Below are 11420 nucleotides of genomic sequence, written 5' to 3' on the forward strand. Positions count from 1 at the left end.
ATGATCAGGGGACTGGAGCACCTCCCCTATGAAGACAGGCTGAGGGAGCTGGGCTTGTTCAGCCTGGAGAAAAGAAGGCTGCAGGGTGACCTCATTGCAGCCTTCCAGTACCTAAAGGGAGCCTTCAGACAGGAGGGGAATCAACTCTTTGAAAGGGTTGATAACTGCAGGACAATGGGAAATGATTTTAAGTTGAGGGAGGGAAGATTTAAGTTGGATGTCAGGGGGAAGTTCTTTACAGAGAGAGTGGTGAGGTGCTGGAACAGCTGCCCAGAGAGGTTGTGGATGCCCTGTCCATCCCTAGAGGTGTTCAAGGCCAGGTTGGATAGGGCCCTGGGCAGCCTGGTCTGGTATTAAATGTGGAGATTGGTAGCCTTGCATGTGGCAGGGGGGTTGGAGCTTCACCTCCTTGAGGTCCCTTGCAACCTTGGCCGTTCTGTGATTCTGTGATTAACCAACCAGCCAGCCAATCCTCTGTATCTTACCTATAAGCTCTGCTTGAAGTAGTGAATTATATATATCAGGTGACTAGTCTGGCCCTCTCAGTAGCCAGAACTAAGTATATCCCACATGGGAAGACCTGCAGTGCTAAACCCAGCTATGATATGCAATGGACAGATTTTAACCTTGTGGGAAATTTCAGGGAGCCAGACAAGTGTTAGTGTATTTGTAGTGTTTACCTACAGGTAAAGTCTGATCTTTGAACATGCAAATATTTAACCTCATGTATATCTTTGAAGCTTTTTGAGTTTTACTGCTATTCTACCCCCAAGACCTTTTCCAAAATAACATTAATACAGGTAATTCTAGTAAATAGGTAAAAAGAAAATAGCTGGATGTTACTTGTGGTTATTTGCCTCCATGGTACTGCCAAAAACAAGCAGTTTTGGGATAGTATGGCAGTATGGATGAGCACTTCAAATAGGGTAAAATTAAATAAACAATGTATTTTCCCAATTTGGAAGAATGTACTGCAAACAACAAAATGCTAGGCAGAATATTTTAGAAGTAAAAAGTAATAGCATTTCACATAGAATAACTTCTATTATTAAATACTTATGAAAATAATATGATTTATATCAATCATATTTTACCTTCTGGTTCCGCAGCATTTAATAGAGCCAGCCCAGGCAGATTTCCAGTACACAGTGTCTTAGAAGGATGTAAGATAATACGTAGCTATCAGATTTTTCAATCACAGGTATTTCCTCAAATCTAGTAGTTGAAATACTTTATCTGACTCCCGAAAGTGTAAGCCTTTCATTATTATTTTTTTTCCAGTTATATTTTCTCAGTTTAATTCTTGCAATAACGAGTGCTAATGAATGAAGCTGAACTGTGCTTTGCAAACTGTGTAGTTCTTTATAGCTGAAGGATGTGTAAAAGCAATCACACTGCTAAAATACTGTTCTGTCTGCTTTCAAACTGGCACTGTCTGGGTGCGTAATTGGGTTCATACTCCTGCCTATTCATCCCATACTATGAGAGAAGTTACTACTGGTGGAAGGGGCTTGAGATGTTGTTTGACTGCAATAGTCAGCCTATTAAATACTAGGTTTCACTCCCTGTGATCTTGATAGTAATAGGATGCTGAACATTCCTCATACTTTTTAATAATTGTTTCAGTTTCATAATCATTAATGCAGGTCGGATCTTGCCCATCCTAATAATTTCATCTAAAGTTGTTAGGAATACTTTCATAAAAAAACTTGGATGTGATCTATCATAAAAAGTAAATTACCTCATTAACCTAAGTTTGTGTCCAGAGAACTACCTGCCTAGAGCAAAGCCAGTGAAGTTAAATATCTTTTCTATCTTGTATAGAAAACATATAGAATCATAGCATCATAGAATCACTCAGGTTGGAAAAGACCTTAAAGATCACCGAGTCCAACCACGACCTACCCATACTACCCTAACTCTAACAGCCCTTCACTAAATCACATCCCTGAGCACCACATCCAAACAGTTTTTAAACACATCCAGGGATGGTAACTCAACCATCTCCCTGGGAAGCCTATTCCAGGGCTTAGCAACCCTTTCTATAAAGAAGTGTCTCCTGATATCCAACCTAAACTTGGATAAACTCTGGGAGGGCTTGAGCTCCAGAGGAAGTAGCAGGAATCAGGCTGACCTAAAGCCTTTCTTAATCTGTGCTTGTAACACACCTGCAGCATGAGCTGCAGCATTTCAACCACCCTTTTCTTGAACAGCCACAGCCACTCTTACTGAACTGTGTGATAATTTTGACACATTCGTTGTAATGATTTCATATCCATCACTTATACAAAACTGATGGCAAGAGTTCATGCTGCTTTTATATGCAGGGATTGTGATTTATAGTTGTCAGCTGTAGAACAGCCCTCAGCCTGAAGGCTGCAGGTAGTGCCAGGCATGGAGCACCCATCCACCCATGGTTACATGGGGCTCTGAGGAGAGCATTATAACCATTTGAAGGAACCATATAACCTATAACCATTTGAAGGAAACCTCCATCCCAGTGGCTAGGCATTTTTCCTCTGTTGTAGGGAGCAGAGCAACATTCTGATAGCATGTATCACATGAGTTCAAATCCTTCTATGGAACCATCCAGAGAGGCTTGAATGCACAGCTCCCATCTTCTGCCTCCGTGTCACTTCTGCAAACGATGGGTAAAGAGGCAGAAATCCTTAAGCTAGAAAAAGTCTTGTCCATCCTCTAGGGACACGGATGGTTTCTGCTTCCAGCCAGGTTTAATGGCTGTCGTTACTTCTCTATTTAGGTAGGTGCTGATCAGGTATTTTGAGCCGTGTTACTGTAAAAACGTTAAGACTTCAGAGCAGTGAAGTGCTGCTCCTACTGACAGTACTCTAACCGCTGCACTGTGCCTCTGGGTTTTATACAGGAGCTCTGCGTGTGGATTTAAATCACAGGGTTAGGTTCTACCAACTTTTGCTTAGCGCTCATGACAAAGAGTAGAAACATCTGACTATGGAGAAGCAGCTGTGCTTTAAAAACATGTTCTCAGGAGCATTTGATCTGAAGATTTCTACTTATACGTTGTTTCTGTAGGTCTGTTTTACTTCCCTTACTCCTTGACTATGAAGATGTTTGTATGATTGCAGAATCTAAGCTTCATGAGCCATCATCTGCTCCTGCTCTTTATTCTCATGAAATCACAGTCCTCTGTGACAGCATAATAACTTCCATGGCAACTGCCTGTGATGTCACAAACAGGAATTTAGGATTTCAAGAGCTGTATTAAATATAAAGTCCCTACCTTGTAATGAATATCTCATGTCCAACTAAACTCAGTAACTACGTAGGGGCAGAAAATACATACCATAGTAATGGTACTCTACTTAGCCAAAATGCTTATCAAAGGTTTCTATGAGATGATGACAGCCTTTCAATGTTTTTTTTTAGCATAGTTTGCTGAGGAGTATTTTGCATTTGAATCTAATTCTGGGCCACTGATATCTTGTCTGCCAAGTATGTAAAAAGATGCTACTGTAGGAGGAGGTGATTTGTGACATGGAAGTTTTGTATCTTTGCAAGGACTCGGGAGTGCCTTGGAGGTAATTTTGCTGTCTTGCTGTCTCTCCTGTAATAGGACATGGCTGGCATTTCCTTAGAGCATGTGGAGCTTTTAACGCTCTGGTGTTTGGACACTCTCCGGATAAAGAGTTGGGAGAGATGTTCCTTCAGCTCCTTGTAAGGCAATGGTTGCACCTTGTTAAGCACAAAGAACAAAACCAGAAATTAGAAAGCAAACTAGAGGTGCTGTGCTTGTCTTTCATTAGTGCTGCTGGCTTGGTGCCCAACTATGTCAGAAAAAAAAAGGAAGTTTCTTTCTTTAGAAACTCAGGGCATTGATTAATGCTGTGTTAGCGTCTTCAGACTGAGGAGAAACTTCTCTGGCAGCAAGGGCTTGGAGGGCCAAGTAAGATTTGACCACAATCTCTAACCACAGCACAGGGCCATAAAAAAGAGACCCTCAAAGTCAGAGCTTTCAGCAGAAAAGCATAAGCTTCAGCACAGAGGTAAGCCTATTCATGTGTTCAGAACAAGGGAGAGCTTTAAAAATGAAAATAGCAAGGATAGTCCTCTAGAAGGCTCAATACATTCCCGCAGTGCTCTGTCTTTCATAGTTATTTAAGCATCCTCCTGAAGCTCAGGCATGTGACACTGACTTTTAAAACATATGACAAAGATAAAAGAATGACACTCAAAGAAAGAAGCCTTAAACAATGTGGGATGCGCTTCTCTGATATTTGCAGAGCTTCTCTCCTCTCTCTTTCTTTCACAGGATTTTCAATGTGAACAATTTAGTAAAAATAAGTAGTAAAAATAAGATGGTATTAACAGAACAGAGATTGAATGGAGGGAAGGGAGGAATAAGCAGTATGTCAGAGGAGGAGCAGTAATAGCTCTGACCTCTCAAAGTGAGTGTGTATTTGCCCAGGGCATAGATTTCAAACTGACTCCACATGCCCTGCAAGTGAATTCTCCCTCCCCTTCTGGATTTCATATTCAGCTCCAGAACTGAAATCCCAAAGCCACTCATGGAAGAAGTAGCTGGCAGGTACAGTATATCTCTAAATTTTGGCAAGCTGGTCAAAAATCGATTGCAGAACATGAACAAACCTCCTTCAAAAAAAGCAGTTAAAGATAAGTGAGTTTTCCCTCTCCTTGGTTTGCCTAACCACTGTAATGCTGTTTATTGCAGGAGTGATTCGTGAGAGTTACCTGAAGGGTCATGATCAGCTGGTGCCGGTCACCCTGTTGGCCATTGCAGTAATTCTAGCTTTTGTAATGGGGGCCGTCTTTTCGGGCATCATAGTGTACTGTATCTGTGACCATCGCCGCAGGGATGTGGCTGTTGTGCAGAGAAAGGAGAAGGAACTGACCCACTCCCGCCGCGGCTCCATGAGCAGTGTTACCAAGCTCAGTGGCCTCTTTGGAGATGCTCAGTCCAAAGAACCAAAGCCTGAAGCTATCCTCACACCTTTGATGCACAATGGCAAGCTGGCTACGCCAGGCAGCACTACCAAGATGCTAATCAAGGCTGACCAGCACCATCTGGACCTGGCTGCCCTGCCAACCCCGGAGTCCACCCCAACCCTGCAGCAGAAAAGGAAGCCCAGCCGTGGCAGTAGAGAGTGGGAAAGAAACCAGAACCTCATCAATGCCTGCACAAAAGATATCCCCCCAATGGCCTCACCCGTGATCCCAACTGACCTGCCACTCAGGGCTTCTCCTAGCCACATTCCCAGTGTTATGGTTCTGCCCATTGCCCAGCAAGGCTACCAACACGAGTATGTTGACCAGCCAAAAATAAGTGATGGGGCTCAGATGTCTGTGGAGGACCAGAATGCCACCCTTGAGTACAAAACCATCAAGGACCACCTCAGTAGCAAAAGCCCCAGCCGTGGGATTAACCTGGTGGAAAATCTTGACAGCATGCCGCCAAAGGTACCTCAGCGGGAAGCCTCACTCGGGCCCCCGAGCACCTCCCTGTCTCAGAGTGGCCTGAGCAAGCGGCTAGACATGCATTCTTCTGCTTACAACGTGGACTACAAGAGAAACTACCCTACAAACTCACTGACAAGAAGTCACCAGGCGTCGACCCTCAAAAGAAACAACACCAACTCCTCTAACTCATCACACCTCTCTCGAAATCAGAGCTTCGGCAGGGGTGACAACCCACCGCCAGCTCCGCAGCGGGTGGACTCCATACAAGTCCATGCTGCACAGGCACAGGCCATGATTGTATCACGACAGCCGAGTCTCTCCACGTACAATTCTCTGACCAGGTCAGGGTTGAAACGCACGCCCTCGCTAAAGCCAGACGTACCTCCCAAACCTTCCTTTGCTCCGCTCTCCACGTCCATGAAGCCCAATGACGCGTGTACATAATCACAGTGGGGTGGGTGGGGGGGAGAACAGCAGTTAAGCAGAAGTTGCCCTTGAAAGCCAGTGTTCTGCAACTGCTCCTCTGAGAAGATGGTTGTTGCAAGCTGAGGACGTATTGTTTCTGCTCTCTGGGAAAAGTGGAATATTTTTTTAACCCGAGCCATATGACCTATGGTTGAAGGTTTGCAATCGCAGGACTCGCCCCCACAGCTCTTCAGTTCTTTGCTCAAAGGACTAGCTCTCCATCACAAACATTGAGCCAAAAGCACACAGGTGAAAGATGACTGTGACATTTCACCCCCCCTCTCCCCCAAACTGCACAGTGCATTCCTGAACTGGGAAAGAGTGCTCTGGAAAGCAAAACCAGTAATTAAAAACATAATAAAAATAGGAAAAAAAAAAAAAAAAAGGAAAAGGAAAAAAAAAAGAAAGAAAAAAGAATCCATTGATAAAGCTAACTCTGACTTAACAATGGCAGAAGTTTACTAAATGCAGGTACTGTGAAATGCCCATCAGTGTTACAGTCATTTGGTTACAGCAGTTACAATGCCATGCTGGGCAAACTATGTCATAGATTTCTGCTACCTTTCTCTTTTAATGAGTAACGTGACTGTTAACGCAAGTAACTCCTCTTATTTATTGTTCAACTTTTGTTTTTCCTAAGGAAATGACTTCCACATATCATCCTGTGAGCAGTTCTTCAGAGAAGTACCTTGAAAGTTATACCTATTTAACGTGAAACCCGTTAACTGGAGTAATTAAAACTTTTATTTTTCCAATAAATTCACTGAGTTGATTAAGTTGGAGCTGGAATTCTGAACTTTGTGCCTGGACTGTCTGATTAGCTGAAAAAAACGGGGATATCTATTTAAATCTCTCAGCTAATTAGCTGGCTTGGCCTCTGACCTAAGACAGCGACAAACAAATACCACAGGTTCATAACTTGTAATGCAACTGCAAGAGAAACTCTTTAAAAGCTGCACATTTGTGCGCCATTGCTATCAACATAGCTTTGTCAGTAGCTAATACTTTCCGTGACGGCACCAGCTTGTGAATTGCCATCTCATTTCACCTTGCATGTGAGACGGCAAACGAAATCCTCAAACAGTGTGAACTAATTAATATGCCGGCTGTTACCATGCATAAATTATGGTCTTATCACACGGGTTTTTCGTGGGAATATATCTGTGAATAGCCTGTTTTCTTCCACATGTAAATTTGTGCCTTACACCCTCAGTTGTGTATAATTGTGAGCTGTAGTATGTAAAAAACCTTTTTCTTTTTCCCCTTGGAGTAATGCAAATATTTATTGGTCCTCCCTCCTCCGCGCCCGCTCGAGAACTGGAGCAAAGGCATTCGAAGAAGAATGCGGCGGCTATCAGCATCACCCCACAACCCTTGCTAGACCAGGCCAGTGCCATCCCCTCTGGGTCGGTTCCACTTTCCAGCCGTGCCAAGCCCTCTCCCCAGAACACTCTCCCTCCGCACTGCCTTGCAGCTCTATGCCTCCCCCCACCCAGCGACCGCTCTTGTGGCAGCAGAGGACCCACCAACACCTTGTCCTTGGGGGCAGCGTGTCATCCATCTGCAGATAGGCACCGGGGGCAAGAGGGGCTGTGCCCTGCAACCAGCCCAGCATCACACCGGGCATGCGGAGCTAAGCCGGGCGGGTGGACTCCTGCTGCAGCGACCTGCTGCTTCGGGAGGAGGATGCTGCATGTACTCCCCTGGGGAAAAAAAAAGAAAAAAAAAAAAAAAAAAAAAGAAAAAAAGAAAAAAAAAACCAACAAAAAAAGAAACACGTTTTTGTTTTTTTTTTTCCTTTGTTTCTTTGGTGCGACTGTGCATGTAGCTACGTGGGAGTGTGCGCGCACACAGGTGTGTGCGTGTGTGTGCGCGCAGGCGTGTAAGTCCCTTTTCCACTCTTTCAGTTTATGCAAAAAAAAAAAAAAAAAAAAAATTAGATGTGTTTTTAATTTGTTACGATAACTGTGTCAACATACTGTAGACAAACGATGGGGATCGCTTCTAAGCTTTTTATATATATATATATATATATATATCTACTGAACAGTATGTTTGAGTAAGGTGGTTGTTTTTGTTTCAATTTGTTTTTTAAAATTTTATACTTCCATTTGCTTTCCAGGATTTTGGTTTTGCTTCTGAATGACTGAAAAGACAGATTTCAAGTCCGTTAGCTTATAGATGGTATATATAAAGTCTGAATGGTTTAGACCAAAGTGTGTAACAAGGGTGCTTGCATGTGATTTCATTTCATCATGGTTTCTTTTACGACACAGTTTTGTTCTCCTTTTGTGAACTATGCAGACTGGATTAGATAGATCTGTATCCAAAGCAATGTTGTTGATTTAATAAAAGCAAACAGAAAAGAACAACTTTGAAAACCATAGGTAGCAAGGTCATTTTTGGAAAGAACCGACTCACAGCCTTTTCACCAGGCTCCAAACCCCCCGAGTACCAAATGCACGGGTCCATTGCTATGACTTGGCAGAGTGTTCTGTCAAAACACAGAAATGAATAATCACAGCAACAGCTCTTATGGCAATCTGCCTTTGTAACATACATTGCATCCGCTACTCATTTGACCTTGAAATGCCCATTTTGTACTCAATGGATCTTCTGTTCTCATTCTCCCGCTCCACCCTTTCTATTGAGGGGTTCATAAGCCTATGTGTGCCTTTGCTTTCCACCCTTGCTATACACTGGTAGATGCAACAGATTCAGACTCTCATTTGCTGTAAAGTTGTAGAGTATTGTGATGTCACCAGTTTCCCTTCATTTCCACGTCCCCATAACATCAGATTCACACCTCAATGTACGTTGTAAAAAAGAAAAAGGAAAAAAAAAAAAAAGAAGAAAATTAAAAGAAAAAGAAAAAAAGAGAAAGGAAGGAAAGAAGACGAAGAAAAGGGGAAACAAAAGCTCTTGATTACATATGGTAATAAAACCACACTGTTCTACCTTATTTCTTGTGCCCTAGTTCCTTTGTTTCTGTGAGGATCCATCGTTTTTGTTAAGAAAGAAAACTGTTGCTTTCAGTCTCTAACAGAAAATAACTTGTCTTTAGAGTAAAGTGGTGGTAATTAAAAATTGAATCACACATTTGCTCTCCCTCTATTGATATCCCACATTTTATTACCTTGTTCACCATCAAATATTTATGGCAGACTTGGTGTTTTAACAGATCAAGGCAGGAATTTAAGCACACGTGACTCACCAAAATAGATCATCCTATAGATGTGACTTCATCTCCAGATTTTGCACATCAATAATGGGAGAGCCTGTGTTTTCTTCTAGCAGGCATAGATCTATGGCACTTTGTAGGCCTAATTTAGAGGATGTTGCCTGAGACTTTAAGTCTGCAAGATGTTAGTAAACAGATAAATTACAAAAGTGCATACTATCTCTCTAGTCCTGGCAGCGATTAAAACATACCTCTATTCTCTGAGCTGATTTTGTGCATGTGTGGACTGCTTACACACAGCAGCTGAACACTCAGCTCTGTCAGTGGCTGGCCTTGGTGATTTTGTTTTGTGACACAAGCTTTCTGTGATCACCTAGAAACAAGGGATTGGATTGAAAAATTTCCTGCCTGTACTCTGAGGTTGCCCATGGGCTTTGCTGCATGGCCAGGGCACTCCTTGCTCATAAATGCCTTCACTCATCTCACACCGCAGATGGTGTGACTCAGGCTCAGCAGAAGGTGGTGAAGTACTAGCATTGCTTGTGGAGCAGGAGACCATGAATTTAAAAAGTGATCTCACAAAGCCTTGGCACACTCTGTCATCAATGGAAATCAGGAGGCCCTTGAAAGTTCCATCTCCCATTCTCTCCCCTGATACTCACCAGTCACTGAAGGCAGTACCAGCTGCTGGCCTTGGGGCAGCAGAGGAGCGAGAGCCGAGCCTCACCAAAATTTTTCAGTGCTTCACCACAGACATCTCTAATTTCACCTCAGGTTTAGGTTTCCTTCCAGCAGAGGTGTCCAGGCATGCTAGCATGCAGAGGCACGTGGGGTTAATGTTCTCCCAGCAATGGACCCTAATCTGGAGACCAAGGACACTGCATCTGGTTCACAGCGTTCCACAGGCATGCATGAGGCTTGTGTGCTCCAGACAGGAAAGGGAAAGCTCTCCAGGTGCTCTTCAGCCCACAGCTGGCCCCTTCGATATTACTTTGTCCAGCTAGTTCTGAAACACATCACCCAAGCAGCATCTAGGGAAACTATACATATATTGTCTACAGAGGTGACAATACCTCTGTACTACTATTAATGTTGTTCTATAAGCAACTGTAGATTGATGCTTTGTTGTTCCCAGTTCCTTTTTTGTTTGTTTTTCTAAGCTCAATACTCCCTGGTCCTGCTGAAGGTGCTTACCAGCTGTCTGCTTCATTGCCAGATGGTCTCAGTTATTCCCATAGATCATGCCAGGCTTAATGGGAGTGACCAAGTCAGCCTCCGGCAGTGGCACTGGCTGGCTCTCTTACAAGGCTCATCCCCCTGCATCTGGTGAGAGAGAAGTCATGTCTAAGCATGGACATGAAGGAAGGAGTGCAGGACAGGGCGTCAGATCTCACTGCCCTATTGGGGCCATGGCCTGCAAAGCAGCAGGATGCTGGCAAGGATGGATCCCTCTGCTGAGCACCAACAACTCTTCCAGGGAAGAAGTGTCATCAGCACTACAGATGATCCAGTGCTGTGGCTTTCTGCAGGGGAGAAAAGCCCCTGCATTAAATGGATGCTGAGTTCCACCCCCTGAAGGAGCCACTTGGACTACCCCCACAGAAATTCACTGTATTTGGCTTGGTCAAAGAGGAAAATAGCCAGGAGGAGCAGGTGTGCTTTGAGCAATTCAAACAGGCTAAATATGTCACCATATTCATCACAGTAATGGCACTCATCTTGATCTCATTTAGCATCTAATTAGGGTGCACAGAAATTCCCTTACAATCAGCTTTAATTTGAAAAAATCTTTTTACACAAAATGTAGCCTGGCTGAATTACTCAAAAGCAATAGGTCTACGTAAAGAAATCCTGTTTCTCCTCCCCAGTCTCCCACACTTTTTTACACTGCTCCATAGAGTAACTTCAAAGACAACTCTGCAAGTCCAGGAGCTCCATCGTAGCTTCAATAGCAGGGAATATTCTGCAACTGAAAGATCCTCAGGTGAAAAGGAGTAGGCAGAGCCCTGCTTCTAACCCACAAAAAGCACGGACAGTTCAGGAGCAGAATTCACCAGCAGAATGAATGATTTTACATGCAAAGTGGTGCCTTAGCACTGATGCACCAACACTGGGGAAAATACAGCAGTTTGGCCAATAGGTCCAATCTGGGATGTGACTCCAGTTCATTCGTCTTGTCACAAAGTCAGCCAGGGCAGGATTGCTCTGCGCTCTCTCCCAGGGCTGGGTATGGATTCCTACTTCACAGTTTGCTTGCAAATCTCATTTAGAGCAATGCAGAGGAGCCCAACCAGCAGTCGTGTCTATCCCACCTGCATTA

At 43.7% G+C, this 11420-nt stretch overlaps 1 protein-coding gene across 8 annotated transcripts in view; it reads left to right on the forward strand.

Moving 5' to 3' along the window:
* The window catches only part of SEMA6A (semaphorin 6A), a 114599-nt gene extending 105718 nt beyond the window's left edge, over nt 1-8881 (forward strand). For all 8 annotated transcript variants that reach the window (XM_085214393.1, XM_085214392.1, XM_085214390.1 and 5 more), the window contains one exon: nt 4709-8881. In XM_085214393.1, the coding sequence (XP_085070519.1) occupies nt 4709-5898 (1190 nt within the window). In that variant the 3' untranslated portion in view covers nt 5899-8881. The remainder of the gene's footprint in view (nt 1-4708) is intronic.
* Nucleotides 8882-11420: the final 2539 nt, after the last annotated feature.

Source organism: Meleagris gallopavo, chromosome Z, assembly GCF_905368555.1.
Source record: "Meleagris gallopavo chromosome Z, MGAL_WU_HG_1.1, whole genome shotgun sequence".
In the NCBI taxonomy this organism is placed as follows: Eukaryota; Metazoa; Chordata; class Aves; order Galliformes; family Phasianidae; genus Meleagris; species Meleagris gallopavo.